General features: G+C 38.3%; 1 protein-coding gene across 12 annotated transcripts in view; it reads left to right on the forward strand.

Annotated features, from left to right (window-relative positions):
• The window catches only part of Ptprm (protein tyrosine phosphatase receptor type M), an 849,143-nt gene that overhangs the window by 286,520 nt on the left and 543,596 nt on the right, over positions 1-19,027 (forward strand). For all 12 annotated transcript variants that reach the window (XM_045144750.1, XM_045144751.1, XM_045144752.1 and 9 more), the window contains exon 3: positions 17,990-18,261. In XM_045144750.1, the coding sequence (XP_045000685.1) occupies positions 17,990-18,261 (272 nt within the window). The remainder of the gene's footprint in view (positions 1-17,989; positions 18,262-19,027) is intronic.

Consider the following 19,027-nt stretch of genomic DNA (forward strand, 5'->3'; position numbering starts at 1 on the left):
GCCTAAAAATGACAAAGTTGCCCAAGCAAGTCTGAAGCAACTGGCATTGTAGCTTTCTATTGAGTTTACTCAAATGCCAAGGTTGTGGTTGGTTCTCCTTCTGATAATTATTTGGTTGGGGATAATACATAAGGAGGCGTGCAGACTGACAGAGTGTGAACCAATCAGAAAAGACTGAGAAAGGGAAGGCAAGAGGAAGAGACAGTGAGAAATAAAGGGCAGAGGGAGGAAGGGATTGAGGGAAGGAGAAGAGGAAGGGAAAAGAGAACGAGTGAATCCTGATACAGATGGCATTATTTATCAAAACACGTCCATGGATTTGTACGGCATATATTTAGTTGAATCTAGAGAAATTTACTTCTCTTGCTTTACATCTTACATAGGGGCCTGACATCTCATTCTTCTTCATAGGGAAGGAGAGATGCTGGATGGCATGTGCATTTACAATGCAACCCTTCATTGTGTCTTGTGCCTTGAACACTCTTGGAAACATGGTGAAATACACAGACCCCTTTTGAGAATCATGTTCCTAAATCCATAAAGTAAAATAATGAGCACAGTAGAATCAACTGAGCAAAAATAAGCTTCCAAACCTTCAAAATGACATCAACTTTGTGGAATAATTATAAATGTCTTTGTTAGTACAGTGATAATGACATCCTGCAGGCAATCTATTCAGTTAATGTGATGTCATGGCAATGGAGCAAGGAAATCTCTTTCAGCTTTTAGTGATGAGAAAGTTTGAGTACTGCTTATATGATGATTGTGGTTTATATTTTATTTCAAGGAAATGCTACATTTATAAGTTAGTGAAGGGCTAAAGAGATGGCTTAGCAATTCAGGTGCTTGTCAGCAAAGCCAAAGGACCCAAGTTCAATTTTCCAAGACCCATCGAAAGCCAGATGCGCAAAGTGGTACATGCATATGACATCTAGAGTTCATTTGTATTTATTAGAGGCCCTAGCATACCATTAATTAATTCTCTCTCTCTCTCTCTCTCTCTCTCTCTCTCTCTCTCTCTCTCTCTGTGTGTGTGTGTGTGTGTCTTAAATAAATAAATAAAATACTGTTTAAAAGTTAGTGAAAATTAAGATGAACTTTTTATTGAAGTTCATGGATCCCTTTTATTTTTTCCATGTACCCCTATCATGCATTTCTCTTATTTTAGAAATTCTTAGGTACATGTGGTGGTTTGAATATACAATGTTCCCCAGCCTTAGGAAGTTGTGATTAATCCTACTTAGTCCCTAGCTTGTAGAGACATTGGGAGGTGGGTCCTTGATGAAGGAATGCATGTCAAGTTTATTAATCCAAGCCACTGGGAGTTCAGAGCGAGCTCACTCTTGCTGCTACCTCCTAGCTGATGTGACAAGATGTGCCTTTACTTTGGATTGTTTTCCTATTATGAAACTTCATTTTGAGACATAAGCATACCTCACTATCCCATGGCTGCTTTGGATCTTGGCTGGGAAAGCTCCTCCAGGGAACTAAATTTTCAGCATGAATGACTATTCATTTCCTTTAATACCAGAGCTTACATTATTATCTACAGATGAAAATCATTGTGCCTGAAGTAAGTTCAGGTCAAGATTGAGAAGTAAAGATCCTTGTATCATCCTTCTATAGCATCATAGCTCTTTTAACCTCATGGCTATGCTGAGGCTACTATGCATGGATATAGCAGTTATTTTTCATTACTGGCAAGACACCAAGCCAGAAGCAGCCTAAGGTAGGAAAAAGTTTATTTCAGGCTTACAGTTTTGAGGGGGAAGCTTCATCATGATAGGAGAGCATGGCAGAACATAGTTTGGGCATGGCATCTTGTCTAATCAGCTGGAAGGTGGTAGCAAGGGTGAGCAAGGTCTGGCAAAGGATGGGGATGGGAGGTTAGAGCTATAACACCCAAAAGACTGTTCCAAATGACACACCTCCTCCAGCAAGGCTCTACCTCCCAAATTGCCACTAGCTATATAGTGAGTAGAGGCTTAATCATAAACACATGATGCTATGGGCACATTTCACTTGCGAACTATCAAGTAGACTTTCATGTTGTCTTATATTTCCTACTGTCTTCCCTGTTGACAACCCAGATTTGTAGTTGTTGCTTGTGGGCTACCTTAGTAGTAGTCTCCTCGAGGTACCTGCGGCTGATTATTGAGGCTTGGAGGCCTCCGAACACATATGTGGATTTAATGACATCAGTTTGGGCTTGCTTAGAGTGTTTGATTTTCTACTTACTCTCCAGGATTAATTTTCAATATACCTAATAGCCGACTGAATTCTAAATATTTCTTTTTTTCACTGCTACTAGTCAGTACAACATCCCACAGATCATTGTACATATGTGATCAATGAAATGATTTTTACTTGGGACATTATAAAACTACTTAAGTTGTTTTGTATTTATTTTTGTTTTCCCTGAGCAGTTGTTGCATTTTCTTTGCCTTTGGCTCAGTTTTCCCTCTGGGCCTTGTATAGATGCTGCGGAAGTGATCCAGCCTAATAAGACAGTTTAGAGAGGCTTCCTAAAACGCTCTCCCATTGAACCACCTCTCTTGTCAGTTAAGTCCCATGGTGGCCAAGTAACTTTCAAACCCTTAGAATTATACTTAAAGTGTTTGACATGTTTGTGTGCAAAGTGGGAGTTCAGCTTCCCTGGAATACCACTTAAAGCAGAAGCCTTTAAAAGACATTTTATAAAAAGAAGTGCACTGAACTGTGAAGAGGACCCACTACTACTTTAGGAAGTGTCCATTTGCTTCCCTGGAAAGCCATCCTATGATTTCTAAAACAACCATGGAAATGCCTTTTCACTTGTACTCAGCTTATACCTTGATTTCAACTCTTGAGTTCTGGTAATTGCTCCCGAAATTTGTGTAGTAGGTAAAGTGCCTCACAAGTGTTCCTCTATCCCTCTATAAAAGGATGGCCATGATTTGTATTTGAGTGTGCTTTGCAGCTTTTCGGGATGGGCTAGTTTAGTTCTTAATGTACCCTAAAATAATAATGGAATTTTGTTTTCTACTTTCCTACTCTCATAGATGTGTATGTGTCTATACCAACACACTTACAACATTGTGCTGTAAATACTGGATCTTAAGGGCCTGCTTACCCTGTGAGATTAGAATCTTCTGAAGGACCATTTGCATGTATTACTCATGCAAATATTAGCATCTGCTAGTCACAGGGGCCTCACAGATGTTTGTAGAACAAAGGAATGCTGACTCTGCAGTCTCATTTTTACAGCTGATGACTTACACTACACATTTGGAGAAACAGTTCAGAGACTCCTTTATCTAAGGAACCATCACCCATCTCCTTAAGCTAGCTAGTTTTGGTACTCTCTTGGTTTGTCTCACCAGGCTGCTAGGAGAGCTCTATCACTCCTCACATCCTGGTACTATTATTATTTCCCTACTCCACTAGAGGGGCTCAAGTCTCATCTACTTTGAATCCATATGTCTTCCACAGTAAGTTTGTCTGGCAAACAAGGCTGGATAATGACACGGTAATAGATACAAAGAGAGATCAAAGATGAGGTTATAATTGTAGACTGGTGAGATCTTCAGTGCCTTGTTAAATTTGCAGTGTCAGGAAATGTCTTGGTCAGGAGAGGTTTGCTGTGGTCTGGAGTTTCCACACCCTTTAGTGCTGGGTGTAGATAGTGGTTACCTATAATCTCAGTGTATTGGAGGCAGAAACAGGAAGTACCCAGGACAAGCTAGCAAGCTACACTAGCAGAATTGGTGAGCTCTGGGCTGAAGTGAGAGACTTTGCCTCAGTAAATAGAGGAGTAATGGAGGAAGGTACCCACCATCAACCTCTGCCCTTCCCATGCACATGTACAATCACACCCACATACATATATACATGCACACCACATATACACAAACAAATAAACTCACAATATCTTTTGGAGGTACTTACAGAATATCTGATTTGCTCTGCTTTTTGTGTGTGTGTCATGTGTGTGTTCACATGTGTATAGGATCATGTGTTTGCAAGAGCCAGCAGAGACCAGAGGTGGATGCCAAAGGTTTTTCTCTGTTGCTCTCCACATTATGTTTTGGGGCAGGGTCTTTCTAATGGATACAAAGACTCAGAGGACATTTTGTTCTGTTTCTGTTGCTGTTTTGAGAGGCAATAGTTTGTATAATAATGGATAGTTGGATGATTCTTCTTGAATCTCTTGAGAAACCTGTAAATGAGGACTCTATTGAGGCAGAAGGTAGGGGAGTGTGATTTGGACTCCACACTCTTTTAGCACTTATTTGATAATGTTTGTCTTCACCAGCGTTGTGTAAACTAAGGGAACTGGACATCTGTTTTGAATAACTTGACCTTAAATCACACTTTTAAGAGAAGCCACAAGTGTGTTATTGTAGCATTTTATTGCATTGCAGTGTAACAAGAATGAAAAAGTATCCTCTGATCTTCTTAAATGACCCTAGAACTTACTTGTTTGAACTCTATCAAATGTCCTACTTAAGTTTCATGTTTCTCAGTGAATCTTGGTAGTTCTTTTTTTTTTTAAAAAGAAAAAGATATTTTTGTAATGTCCTTATCTTGTATTCTGTCACCAATTCTTTCATTTATTTGAAAGAAAATAATATAACTAATTTTGGCTTCAAAAGACATCACAAGTATAGTAGGCTTTAATGTTTTTATAAATAAGAAAAGCTCATGTAATTTAAGAATTCACTAGTTTTATTTCTTTAGAGTTGTAATTGAAAATTGAAGATGACCCTAATAACTTTTACTGATTTTTTGAAATTTCTCTATTTTTAAGTTTCTCCAGTGAGCATATGCTACAAATATCTGGCTATCTGACTCAGATGTGCTATAACATCTTGGTTGTATTAAAATGTCAGTCCTAGAAACAAAAGACCAGATTCTCTTTCTCTCTCTCTCTCTCTCTCTCTCTCTCTCTCTCTCTCTCTCTTTTCCAAAGTAGGGTCTCACTCTAGCCCAGGCTGACCTGGAATTCACTATGGAGTCTCAGGGTGGCCTTGAACTCACGGCAATCCTCCTACCTTTGCCTCCCCAGTGCTGGGATTAAAGGCGTGCGCCACCACGCCCGACCAGATTCTCTTTTTGATTAGGTTTTTTTTTTTTTTTTTTTTTTGCTTCTCTGTGTAGTATGGTGCAGAGTGGTGTACATAAGTGCATGTTCCTTGTGGAGCCCCACATACTTGCTGTGGTGACAGTAGGGGAATGTTGGCTGTGCCACTTTATCACACTTCTACCCAGTCTTGTTTGTGAGTCACAGTCTCTTATTGATTCTGGAGCTTACCAATTTTTAATGAGCTCCAGTGATTCTTGGAGACTAGGGTTATAGACTCAGGTGGTCATGTCCAACTGTTTATGTGGGTCCTGGCAATTGAATGTGAGTTTCTTTCAGGCCTCCTCATACCCTCATGCTTGCACAGAAAGTAATTTTTAGCAGCCAAGTCATTTTTGCCGCCCCCCCTCCCCATAAAAACAGATATCTTTTTTTTTAATCCTGGTTTTCTGGGTTTTACTGTAATTCTTTAAAACCTTCCATAGGTAAAATGAATTCCCACAGATTTCTGCAGGTTGAAAACGTTAGGAGAAAAAGAAACCCAAAACTTTGTGTAGAGTTTCTTTATCACCAGTGTATAAATTGTTACACACTTTATAGCATATCTTAGCATTCAAACATACCATGGATATCAATGGTCATTCTTGGTTATATGCACTATTCTTAGCCACCCCTTACCAAACAAGAAAACCTAAGCTTTTCCATCCCTAGTTCTTTTGCTGCAAATTTGTAAAATCCATTGTCTCTTCCCTCTCCACTTTTTCCTTTCTGTCTATTCTGCTGTCTCTCTCCCTATTAATGTATATGTATACATAGTATATTTATGTGTCTATGTAATTCAAATAATATGTATTGATGCAAACTTATTATTATGTCATTTAAAATAGGTTTATATTGCATTTTCAAATAGCCTTTTGTGAATCATGTGTCCAATTGACTATCCTAGAAAAAATATATTAGTTTTCTGTAGTGCATTTTAGCTATATAACATGAACAATAATTCAATCCATAGATATTGATAGCTTTTGCATAGAACTTTACTAACATTTAAAATATTAACTATGAAATTAATCAAAATACACAGGAATAGAGACCATAGTTCTGTGAGCCTGATAATGTCCTCACCCAGATCCTCCTGAACTGGCTTATAACACCAATATGTCACAGTTCTAGGGGTCAGTAGTTTGGCTGGGGCTGAGCTGAGCAAACCAGCTGCCCCCAGCCTCACATGCTTGATCTTGACTAGGCTAACTTATACAGCTGCTGCTGATGCAGGGTCAGTTGGTACGGGCCTGACCTTGGAAGGCTCATCTGTGTTGTACCAGGTCTTCTCGTTACACTAACCTCAACTTGTCACATGCTTCTAACCTTCTCTGGCACCTTAGATTTATTTATCAGAAAATGTTACTTATTATTTCTGCTCATATTGTTAGTTACTGTGTTTAGCTGTTTAACTGTTTGAAAGTTCTTAATGATTGGTTAGGTGCTCTAACCATCATTAATTATTATGGCATTTTAGTCTTGTAAAAAAAAGCACATGGACATTTAAAATGCATCAGACTTGGTACAATTTCAACATTTACTTCAATAGTAGGAGACATTTTCCATACATCTAAAATGATTATTTAAACTTGAAAATTAATATATGGATATTAAATATAAGTCCAGATGGCCATATTTGGTTTATATAATAGACCTTGCTAGTTTGGATAAAGTTGTATGATGGTAACATATGTAATTACATGATCATTGATACCCATAAATATAAGTGGGTGTCAGAAATGATCTTAAAGTAGGCATTCCACTATTCATCTTCCTATATAAATGCCAGGACCAGGTAAAATTTGATGCCTTTCTGCTTTATATCAAACATCCTTAAGAGGCATTTTATGTGAGCTATATCATTTATCTCACTGAATATCATTTTTAAAGTGGAACCAACCATCTCATTCCCATTTTATTAGGAAAAGAAAGCATAGAGATGTTAGTTAACAAGCTTAAGAACATGCAACAGGTATCATTGTTCAATATCATATCAATGAGAATTAATATGCAAAAGCTAGAGCCCATCTTTTACCCCAATATTCAGGGACCCCCGCCTTGTGTCCTGTCTAGCATAGCAGTGAGTATTTGTTTACCTTATCCATGGCCAACAGACAGTCCTTTTTTGACTTTGTAGATGAGCTGACTGAGGTTGAGAGTGGTGTTTACAAGGTCACAGAGCTAGTAAGTTTTGTAGGTAAGATTTGCCTCATAGACTCAAGGGGCCCAAAGATGCTGACTGTCAGTGGTGTCTGCTGTTGAAATCCTGCAAGCAATTATGCTTTATTCGCACTTTCTTCTTGAACTCATGCAAGAGCTTTACTAGAAACTTGCAAACACCTGGTGTTGAAAAATTTAGACATTTACAAATGCATTTATGGTAACATTATGTCAGACATGTGCTTAAATGCAAATGTCTTGGTTTACTGGTGTAAAGAAGTATTTTCTCAGCACTAATTATATTTCTTCTAATGTAAGCTGATTTAGGATATCATTTGCTAATTATTTATTGGTATCTTGATGCCTTTTGTGAATAATTAATCCAACAGACTTCTTAAGAATATTGTATCATCAGTTTCATGTGGAGACCACTTTAATTTCCTCTGCTAATATTGTTAAGTATTCCTCTTAGTTTCTTCTTCCTATTCTCTGATCAAGCAGTGGAAATCCCTTTTTAGCTTGGTTCTTCACAAATGAACGTAGCAGCTCTTCATCAGGAATGTTGGTAGAATCTATGGTCTCACCAGGAGTCAATTAAGCTAAAGATGTCAAAGATACTACATTTGTTAAATTTTTGAAGCTGATCTGTGTTTTCAGAAAAACCTACTGCACATTTCTTCCTTCTTTAGGCAAATCATAAACTAACTTGTAAACTATTACTAGAATTGCATGTAAAAGAAAAAAAATGTCTCTGTATCAACAGTATTTGGTATGAAAATAAGTGGAAACTTACATTGTGATGACTTGTGTAATTCTGAGATTTAGAACAAAACCAAACCTGTTTCAGAAGATGTCAATCAATAAAAAGCTTGACTTATGGGAAATTAAGCACTCTCTTAAGAACGTTCTAAATAGTCTGCCTGTCGCTACTGAGTTGTTGTGCTCCAGGCTCATTTCTTGAGGTACAGTCAATAGCTTCTTTAGATAAAGGTTGTGTTTGTTTTACTCAGTGTTTATGTATTTTTTTTTTTACTTATAAATTTGAAAGCATACACCTAGAATTTTCCAGCTGAGCTACTAAAGCAGTTTGTCTAAATGACACAATGAAAGACAATTCCATTCTCATTAAAGCCTCACTCATATAAAACATGATACCATTACTTCTGTAAATGGAATTCCCAGGGTCTCTTCCCTTTCCCAGGAGTCTCTTCAAATACTGCTTTGTCTTTTATGACAACTTTCTTTCAAACTCCCTTTTGAGAGTGGCTGAAAGACCTACATGCTCAGTTTTTTCATGTAATTCAGTTTTCATATATGTAAATGTTGTCAAAGTTAGTGGATCTTACTAATTCTGGGATTTAAAGCATTCCTTTTGTGGTGCATATAAATCATTTAAAATATAATTGACAAGTAAGGCATGGGGTTCTTGATGAAAGACTGGGCTCCAGTCTCATTATTTGAACTACTCAAACTGCCTGACACAACCTAGGTGTTCAGATGAATCCTACCATGGCTGAAAGGGACGAGTGAAGGTGCAAGGATGTGCTTTGCTCAACTTAATATCTCTTATAAATCATAACAGACACAGATATCCAGCTGTGATGAGAATCACGGATTTCACAATTATATTTTTTGTATATTGAATAGAAATGTCTTATAGCACATGTCTTCATAGTTGTGTCCTATGGGCTGTTTTATTGTTAATTTGATTGCACTCAGCCAGCTTCAACAAATATCTTTGGTAAATGACCATATAAATAGAGATAGTGTTTACTTTGGTTCACAATTTGGGAATTTTCAGCCCATAATGGGGTTGGCCGTGAGCAAGGGAGCAGCACATCATACAGGGAATATGTAACCAAGAAAAATCACTTTTCCTCATGGCCAGGAGGAGAGATGGTAAGGGAAGAGACTAGAGTCTCAAAGTTGCCTTCAACATGGTTCCAGTTACCTTGGGACTTCCCATTGGACTTCCATACTAAAGTTTGCATCACCTGTCAACAGTGCCAAGCTGAAGACCAAGACTTGACACATGGGCCATTGGAGAACATTCCAGATCTAACTGTAGATAGCACTCAGATATGTATGGAATTCCCACAAGTAGAATGTCATGTTCTATGTATTAACTGTGTGACCCTGTGGCAGTTACCCTTTTGGTGCTCGGACAAAACACCCCACCAAAACAAGTTTATGGGACAAAATGTTTATTGAGTATTTATTTATTTGTTTGTTTTTTGTTTGAGGTAGCATCGTGCTCTATCACAGGCTGACCTTGAATAAACTATGTAGTCCCTGGGTGACTTTGAACTCATATTGATCCTCGTACCTTTGCCTGCCATCATGCCCAATTTGAAAAGGTTTATTTTGACTTACGGTCTCAAGGGGAAGTTTCAACATGGCACAGATCACATGGCATCACATCTTGCCCCACCCATCTGGGAGCTAGCAGCAAGAGTGAGCTATCAAGATTTTAGTAGGACTGGACTAATCAACCTCAAGCTCTGCCCCCAGGGACACACAGCAAAGCGCTTCCTCCCAAACTGCCACCAGCTGAGAGGACCAAATATTCAACACACATGAACCTATGGGGGACATTTTATTCAAACCACCACAGACCTTTAAGAATAGTCCATGAGAGGATGAGCCCATCAGTTTCCCTCCTAGGGATGCCACTCACTGGTCTGGTGTTCAGTGCAAGTACTGTGCACTTCAGGGACTGTGCACCTTGTAATTTTTCCTAAACATTCCTTTGCATAGTGGGAATGTGCCCCCAAATGGGTGTAGTTAACAAATAATCTTGTTCAGTAATTGTTGAGAATTCACAAGGAAGGCCAAAAAAGTGGGCACATTAAGAAAAGGGGGCTTTTGTGTGCCTTAGGAGAACAGAGAAATTTTCTCATCATGTTTTACTTCCTAGTGGCTATGAAAGAAATATTTCAAGTTTGCAGGAGGATGGATGTTTGAAACATGTAAAAAGAGACAGCAGTTTAAGAAGGATGTAATACAAACCATCTTGCTTGTGGAATGTGAACAGGGCTATGGAGACAGAGGTTTCCACAGATGACATGGGTGTTAATAAGTGTCCTCAAAGTGATCATGGCATTTCCCCATAGAAGCTGTGCTCCTGTGGAGCTTTGTTTCCTCAGCTCACTGACTTTTCCAGAGGCACTTTTTCTTTAAATTTTGTTTATTTGTGTTTATTGGAGAGCAACAGAGAGAGAGAGAGAGAGAGAGAGAGAGAGAGAATATGGGCGTGCCAGGGCCTTCAGCCACTGCAAATGAACTCCACATGCATGTGTCACCTTGTGCATCTGGTTTATGTGGGTCCTGGGGAATCAAGCCTCGAACCAGGGTCCTTAGGCTTCAGAGGCAAGCACTTAACTGCTAAGCCATCTCTCCAGCCCAGAGGCACTTTTTTCTTCTTAGTTTTCTAACGTTTCTTTCTTACACCAGAAAAGACATACATGGGAACTGGGCAGTAATAGGTGAGGGAGCAGGAGGAGAGGCATATCCTGGTATTCTGACCCTTGAGAGAGACAAGTTGAAATTTTAAACAACAGATTGAAAAGCATTGTTTCTGAGGAAGCAGAAAATGCACAGGTGTCTTTGGTTTGGGTTATTTGGGAGGTGTTCCATTTTGATCTTAAACTTTAACCATGGGTGAGCTGTGAAGTCAGTTATGGGTTGAAATTAGTACTCATTTATTTTGCAGAATGAAAGCCAGTTGAAGAGAAAGTGTGAGCATGATATATATACATTTAGTCAGAAACAGAATGATACACCTTTTCATGAAGCACTTGTGCTGTGTATCTCTGTGTGTGTGTGTCTATGTGTGTGTATATATATGTATACACACACACACACACAACAGTCCATATGTCAGCTGGGTTGCAATGTGGAATGTGAATTACAATCAAAGTATTGCTTTCAGAGCTTGAAGATAAGAAACTTTGAACTCCCTGCCATATCAGCTACTCATGGGCCCTTCTGGAGAATTCAGTTAATACATTTAATCAGGCCCTCTTTGTAGTAAGATTATTGAGCTCAACTTTATTTAATGCCTGGCCTTGGTCCATACAGGCACATTTTATCTCTACTCTTCCCCCTTCATGTAACCTGCTCATATACATGATGATTTCAGTGCTGTGGGCTACTAGGCACACTGTCTTTTTCTCTGGCTTTTAAACAGTTCTTTTTATGTTCAGAATTTCTTGAGGCCTTTCCAGCTACTTTATTCACACTTTTCTTTATCTACTTACTTCCCATTCTTCTGCCTTGTTTTCTTTCAATAGCTTAATATTCAAAGTGCTTAAAGTTTATAACTATTGACTTTGGGTTAAAAAGCCATAGAATATTTTCCCATATTTTCTTTTCAATTTGTCTCATGTACTATTAAACCAAAATGTGTACATCAGTCCTGTATAAACCTTTAAAATATTATTAAAATTAAACTAAAATCATTTTAATTAAAATATTTTGAAATACTTATCAAATATTTGTAACTTTGGGTTAGGGTTAGAGTTAAAAATTGTAACTTTCCTGAACATATACAAATATTTTTATTGTCATTATTCCTTATGCTGTGTAAGCAACATTATTTACCTTATAAGTATCATAAGTAACATAGAGATTAGGTAAAGTACATTAGAGGTTATACATAGATTTTTTTGTGCAAAATTTGTATCATTTTATATAAGGGACTTAACATCCAGGTATTTTATCAAGGGTCCTGGTCCAAGAAGGAACCACTTATCTGGTACCTCTTTTTAAATTTAACAACAATAATATTATCATTATTTGCATGCTCTTTTACTGTGTTTTTGAGGCTCTCCTGCTAAGTGGTCTGTACTGTTAAAAGTTAGCCCAGGAGAGAAACTGATTGACAGCAAGGCTCAAGAAAATGCTTACAGAATTTAGCATAGAAATTTCATATTCATTTTAATGGAAAAACACAAATCTGGGGTCTGTGTCTCTTTAGTGAATGTTCTTGTAATTTATGTTTGTAGTATTTTACCTATGTTTGGCTGAGATCTAATGAACTGTTTCCTTTTTTTTTTTTTTTTGTAATAAATTGCTCCGTTATAGATGGTTTACAAAGTGCTGCTCCAGTGAACTGAACTGTTGTCAGTGGTTGTTTCTGAGCAAGTCAGAAGTAGTCCATTGGCCTCACCAACGTGAGTCAGGATATATGTTAGTGATGATGGAACTTCCAATAGTTTATGGAGTCTTTGAATCCTAAATACACAAAATGAATGCATGCTTAAATAGGGAAAATGAAAACAAAATAGCCAAAGGGAAAGAGTGACCAGTGATCTGGATGCTTTTTCTAAAACTAAGAAGTTTTTATAAGTGTTCTGTAGTAGCTGCCTCTCTACCAGCCTAAGCATTGAGCAATACTATGTTGGGAAAATGTCCCCTCTTTTGTTGTTTGCACAGTTCTCAAATGTACATAGAGAATTCTCCCAGTTTCTTCAGCTCTTTTTTTTTTTTCCTCCACATCTAGAGCTCTTACCACAGCAATGAAAATTTTAATGATGGGGTAGCAAGGAATAACTAATCCTATGTAGTTATTACTGCTGTCACAAACAATGACAGAAGATAGTGTAATCAAAAGCATTTGCCGATGGATATGATTAAGCTAAATTTAATTCACCCAAAGATGCAAGAATGCGAACATTGCATGTTCTCAGAAGAGAGTTTTCCTCTTCAGGGAAACCAAAATAATTATTCTTCAAATCCTTCGAAGCCAACATCTAAAGCCGGCCCCCTTTGAAGCTGGTGTCCTCATGTGAAGCCCATTTAATTCGTGGGCAATGTTACCTCCTTTGCTTATAAGCAAGTGACTTAAGGGTGTTTTGTTATCTGAATACAAACAGAATTTATATGCTAATTTGAATTATGATTGCTTTTACTCATTTGCCCAGTTGAAGTGATTTATGTAGGGGGAAATTTTGAGGTAAGGGAAGTAACTATAGAAGACGACCCAATTACCCTTTGGAAATGCATCTCCTCACTGTCAAAACATTGAAGTGGAAAGGAGAACTACACATTCAGTCACGTAAGGACAGTTTTATAAAACAGACATAATAGTCCATATTTGAATATTTAGTGCTTTGAATTCTTTTAGTTCTTTAAACATTGGTTGGTGAGTTGACTTTTCTTTCAAAGCAGATAGGTAATAAATTCAAACAATTAAAAGGCATCTCTCGGGCTGGAGAGATGGCTTAGCGGTTAAGCTCTTGCCTGTGAAGCCTAAGGACCCCGGTTCGAGGCTCGGTTCCCCAGGTCCCACATTAGCCAGATGCACAAGGGGGCGCACGCGTCTGGAGTTCGTTTGCAGAGGCTGGAAGCCCTGGCGCGCCCATTCTCCCTCTTTCTCTCTATCTGTCTTTCTCTCTGTGTCTGTAGCTCTCAAATAAATAAATAATAAATAAAAAAATATTTAGAAAAAAAGGCATCTCTCTCTCCCTCCTGGGATTCTTTTATACACAACTGTGACTTTCCTGTAGGGTCTAGATTGCTAAATTTTGCTATCCACAAATGTTGCCACTTGTCTTTGTAAAGTGGCTGGATGTAAGCCTTGCAATGATGTCAGAAAACAAGCATGAGGGAGGAAAGGTCACATTTTATATTTGTAAGCCAGTTAAATCCTGATGACCACACACTGAAATGAAGTTGCGCTTCCCGCAAAATACAAGCCAAACTGAATTGAGTTGTAGTATCTTAATATTAGAGTTCCTTTCATAAAAACAGGCTACTTAAAAACTAACATTTGGTTTACTTGGGGGAGGACCAGGAGGATAAAAAAATAGACCAAAGAGTATTGCAAAAAAATTATAAATGGTATCAAGAAGCCTGTCCTCAAGAGGATGGAAGGCACCAAACCATCAAAGCTGTGTCATCATGCAGCGTTGAACTGGACTTTATTTTAAGCTTTGTCCTGAGTGCCTGACCATGCATTCATTACTATTTATAGAGGCTGCAAAGAGGAGATGGAACCCTTCAGGGGGAGCATAACCTAGGAAAAGTAAGTGCTCAGTAAAGAGGCTGTGACCTAAACATTATGAGTGTTGAAGCCCAAGTTCTGGTTGGGTTAGGGGCATATAGAAGAGTGGATTTGGCCACTACTCTGGGCCAGCATGGGTAGGATTATATCCTGAGCATCAACATAAGGGGAGCAGGAAGACTGTAGGTCTTGTTTTACCTAATGCCATGCATGGTGCTTTGAAAACTTACCACTATTTCCACAAAATTACATACTGAAAAGAAAGAGGTTGGACCAATCACCCCAAATCCTTACAATTTTGTAGCCAGAAATATAACAAAAACATGGAAAGCCTTATTAACCTGACTGTCTTGGCATGTACAGAATCCCAGGGTGCCTCTTCTTAGCCTAAAATCCTAGAACTATAGATCCTTGCCTCTCCCTGTGAAGACTCTTCTAATAGACACTGCTTTTGAGCAGCTTAGAACCCTGGGACAGGATTTTGCTTCCTACTCAGGTATTCTTCCCCCCCTCCCTCTCTCTCTCTCTCTCTCTCTTCTTTTCTTTTTGCAAACCAACATGCAAGAAGGGAGCTGAGTTTTATAGTCTCTTTACTGTTCATAAATTTCCTAGGCAGATTAGTGGAATGGAAGAAAAAATTACTCTTGATACCTTATCTTATGTCTACTGGAAAGAAGTGGGGCAAAGAACTTTGCTGGACTGTTAGCTGTGTGTGAAGATTATTATGTATTGATGGACCTTTCATTTATTTAAGAAAAGATTTATTCCTGATCATCTCAATGTCTATATTAAAAAAATGGTATGGGCCTGAGACTATATAGTGAATTCCAGGTCAGCCTGAGCTAGAGTAAGAACCCCCCCACAAAAAAGAAAAGAAAGCTACTATTTAGTTTTGGGGCCTGGTCACCCTAACTGCCTCAGTTTTATCATGTCTCAGCCCCACTTGTAGGAATTTACATGGTAACTATGTCATAGAACACAGAACCCTAATCCAAAATGATAGGATATGCAATAAATCAGCTTTGTTTTGATAAAGACGCAAAACACTGCTTGTTTCTTTTCCTCTCATCTTCTTCCTCTTTTCTTTTCTCTCTTTTTCTTACTTCCTGTCTTCCACCTCCCTTCTCTCTCCCTCTCTTTTTCTCTCCCTCTCCCTCTCTCTTGTTTTGAAAGTGTCTCTTTGTGTTTCCCTGATGAGTTAGTTTCAAGCTGTTGCTCTCTAAATTCTCATGCTGTAGTGTCCTGTGTATATTGGATCATAGGCATGTGACAGAACTTCCAGGATCCAGCTCTTTGTTAAATCACTTTACATTTCTTCCCTAGAACTTAAATATACATTCCATAAAAAAAACTTCCCTTGAGCTGGGGAGAGGGCTCAGTGATTAAAGATCTTTGCTTGCAAAGACTGAATCCAGGGTACAATTCTTCAGTACCCATATAAAGACATACATGAAGTGGAATATGAATCTGGAGTTACTTTTCAGCAGCAAGAGGCACTGGCATGCATACTGTCTTGTTTGTTTTTCTGCTTGCAAATTAAAAAAAAAAATTCTTCCCTCATGTGGTAGCTGTTATATGTCCAAGTACATTATGTTCATCTCTTGAAATTTGCTTTAAAATAGCAACTATAATTCTTCCTTTACTATTATGAAGGGGCTTGTATTTTTCATGCATTTCCTATGGTAGGTGAGGTTATTGGAGTGAGGCACAATGAGTAATGAATTGAAAATATGGGAGCTCAAAGTTCTGGGTTCATCAATTACTCAGATTAAAACCCTAAATAAATAGCTTTCTGATTTCTCCAAGAGTCCATTTCTGCTTATTCATATGGTATTAAAACTAATTCACCCAATACATGGAGACATTGTTTTGCTAGCAGCCATAAGAAAGAAGACTGCACCACTGATCCCTTAACAAGAGTTTTTAAATGTATAAAGACTATCCGTGTTTATATTTTTAATTTTGGCCTTATAATTTTCTGTTAAAAATTCTTGTCATTATCTCCGTGTTGCTGAAATGAATTTCCAAACCAGTTTGTGAGAAGAAGGGATTTATTTGAAGTTTACTCATCTAGGGGAAGTTCCCTGATGGCAGAAGAAGCTGACCCCCTTTCACAGATCCAAGCAGAGAGAAACAACTAAACAGCCTAAACCACAAGCAAACACTAAACCTGCAGCAAACAGTAGGGAACTGTAGCAAGCAGAAAGGACCTGAGCAGAGCTCAGACCACTCTGCATACCTTAGGCTAGAAATAATCTACTGGATGTGCCCTCAGTGACACTTCCTTTAGCCAGGTGGCTGGAAATCCAAGTTCTGATAAAATACCTGAGTCTGTTGGGGAGCTTACTTCAAACCACCATAATTCTCTTCTTGTATGCTATTTTGGGAATCACAGTATGAGGACAAGGTAAAACTTCTATATGTTTTTATAGTATTCTGTATGTTTGTTTATAGATATGTACAGGTAAACATTCACACACACACACACACACACACACACACACACACACACATACCCTTGTCAATTATGCTTCATGATGAGGGAAGTTGTGAAAAATAAAAAGTATCCAATAGCAGCCCCTTGCCCCATAGGAATTGGAAGTCCAGCCTTATCTTGATAGTAATTTTTCTTTCATTCTAAAACACTAAATATAAGTAAACTTCCTCCTTATATTGTCAATACTATGTGTTTATCCCTGCTAAGAGACAGGATAATGTATCCTCCTATTTTTCTTGTTTGATTTTAAGTATATTTACATGGCTTATAAAATTCATACACACATGTATGTGTGTGCCTATTTAATATTCATTTCTGGTGAATTCATACCTGAGGAATGGTCAAGTTCAGGGACTCAGGAAAGCTTGTTTGCACCTGGATGCTCCTTCCTTTTGTGGGTGGGTTAGCTCCCTGGATGTCAAGATGATCGTATCAGTGTTCTGGGTCCTGCACCTTGTTATAACATCAGCCCCACTGTCAAGAAGTAACTTGTAATAGCTATGCTAGAGGTACCTGTGCAGAACTTGGAATCGTATTGCTTTAACTCCATGGAGAATCAAAGGGCCAAAGAAGTAGCAGGCTATGGCAGACTAATCTGATGCCTCTCTAGATTATGCACTCATGTAAAAGTGGTTGTGATTAACAAATGGTGGTATAATATGGTGGTGTTCCACAAAACTGTCTAAGAGAATAAAGACCTTTCACATCTATATTGTCCATGGTGGTATCAAGTAGTCACATGTGGCTATACAACACTTGAAATGTAGCTGGAGTGACTGGGGAATTACTAATAGTAGAACTTAATTAACTTGGATATAAGTGTCCACATGTGACAAGTGATTACCAGATCGGCTATGGCAGCTCTAAGAAAATAATTTTGTATGCTTGCTATTTTTCTTCATTGGTCTTGAGAAAACACTTGGGGTGGTAAATGTAGGAGGTGATGTTTGAAAAAAGTGTGAAAGAAAGAAACAGGAGTTTTCAGTGTACCATTTATATTTTCACATGCCTATAATCCCAGAACCCAAGAAACTGAGGCAGGAAGGTAATGAGTTCAAGCTCAACCTGGGTACATAGCAAGACCCTATCTCCATAAACAAATAAAAAGGATTTTTATCCCTGAGTGAAATATGTGAAATTACATGTAAATGATACTGGCTTTTTAGAGCAACCAGAAAGTATGGTTTTGGGTTGTGACTGTCCTGTGATTTTGTTCCTGCAGGTTCTTTCATGCTGGTGAATACATCTGGGAGACCTGAGGGGCAGAGAGCTCACCTGCTCTTACCTCAACTTAAAGAAAATGATACCCACTGTATTGATTTTCACTATTTTGTATCCAGCAAGAGTAATTCTGTTCCTGGCCTACTCAACGTCTATGTGAAGGTGAATAATGGGCCACTGGGGAGTCCCATTTGGAATATATCTGGAGACCCAACACGCATGTGGAACAGAGCAGAACTGGCCATTAGTACATTCTGGCCCAACTTTTATCAGGTGTGTGCTTCTTTCCCTTTTCATGTCTTGAAGTATCTTCTAATATATTTTATTTTCCATTAGTATAATCACACAATCCATAAGAAATGTTTTTTGAAAATCCTTTTTTATCATTTTTTCTCAATTTTATTAACATATTCCATGATTATAAAAAATATCCCACGGTAATACCCTTCCTCCCCCACTTTTCCCTTTGAAATTCCATTCTCCATCATATCCCCTCCCCATCTTAATCAGTCCCTCTTTTATTTTGATGTCGTGATCTTTGCCTCCTCTTATGATGGTCTTATGTAGGTAGTGCCAGGTACTCTGAGGTCATGGATATCCAGGCCATTTTATGTCTGGAGGGAGCACATTGTAAGGAGTCCTACCCTTCCTTTGGCTCTTACATTCTTTCCACCACTTCTTCCGCATTAGACCCCGAGCCTTGGAAGGCGTGATTGAGGTGTTATTCAGTATTCCAGTCACTTCTTTCCAGCACCATGATACCTTCTGAGTCGTTCCCAAGCTTACTGTTATCTGAAAAGAGAAGATTTGCTAACCAAAGTGAGAGTAGCATTAATATAAGGGTATGAATATTAAGAGAAGTGCTTACTGGACAGTTTGATAAGGATAGTATATGCATTTATCCAGACATCAGCAAATGTTACAACCCTAGGGCTCATGACCATAAGAAACTTTTAAATTAATTTATTTTTTATTAATAACTTCTATGATTGTAAACAATATCCCATGGTAATGCCCTCCCTCCCCCCTTTTATTTTGA

This window comes from Jaculus jaculus, chromosome 2 (genome assembly GCF_020740685.1).
Source record: "Jaculus jaculus isolate mJacJac1 chromosome 2, mJacJac1.mat.Y.cur, whole genome shotgun sequence".
Lineage (NCBI taxonomy): Eukaryota > Metazoa > Chordata > Mammalia > Rodentia > Dipodidae > Jaculus > Jaculus jaculus.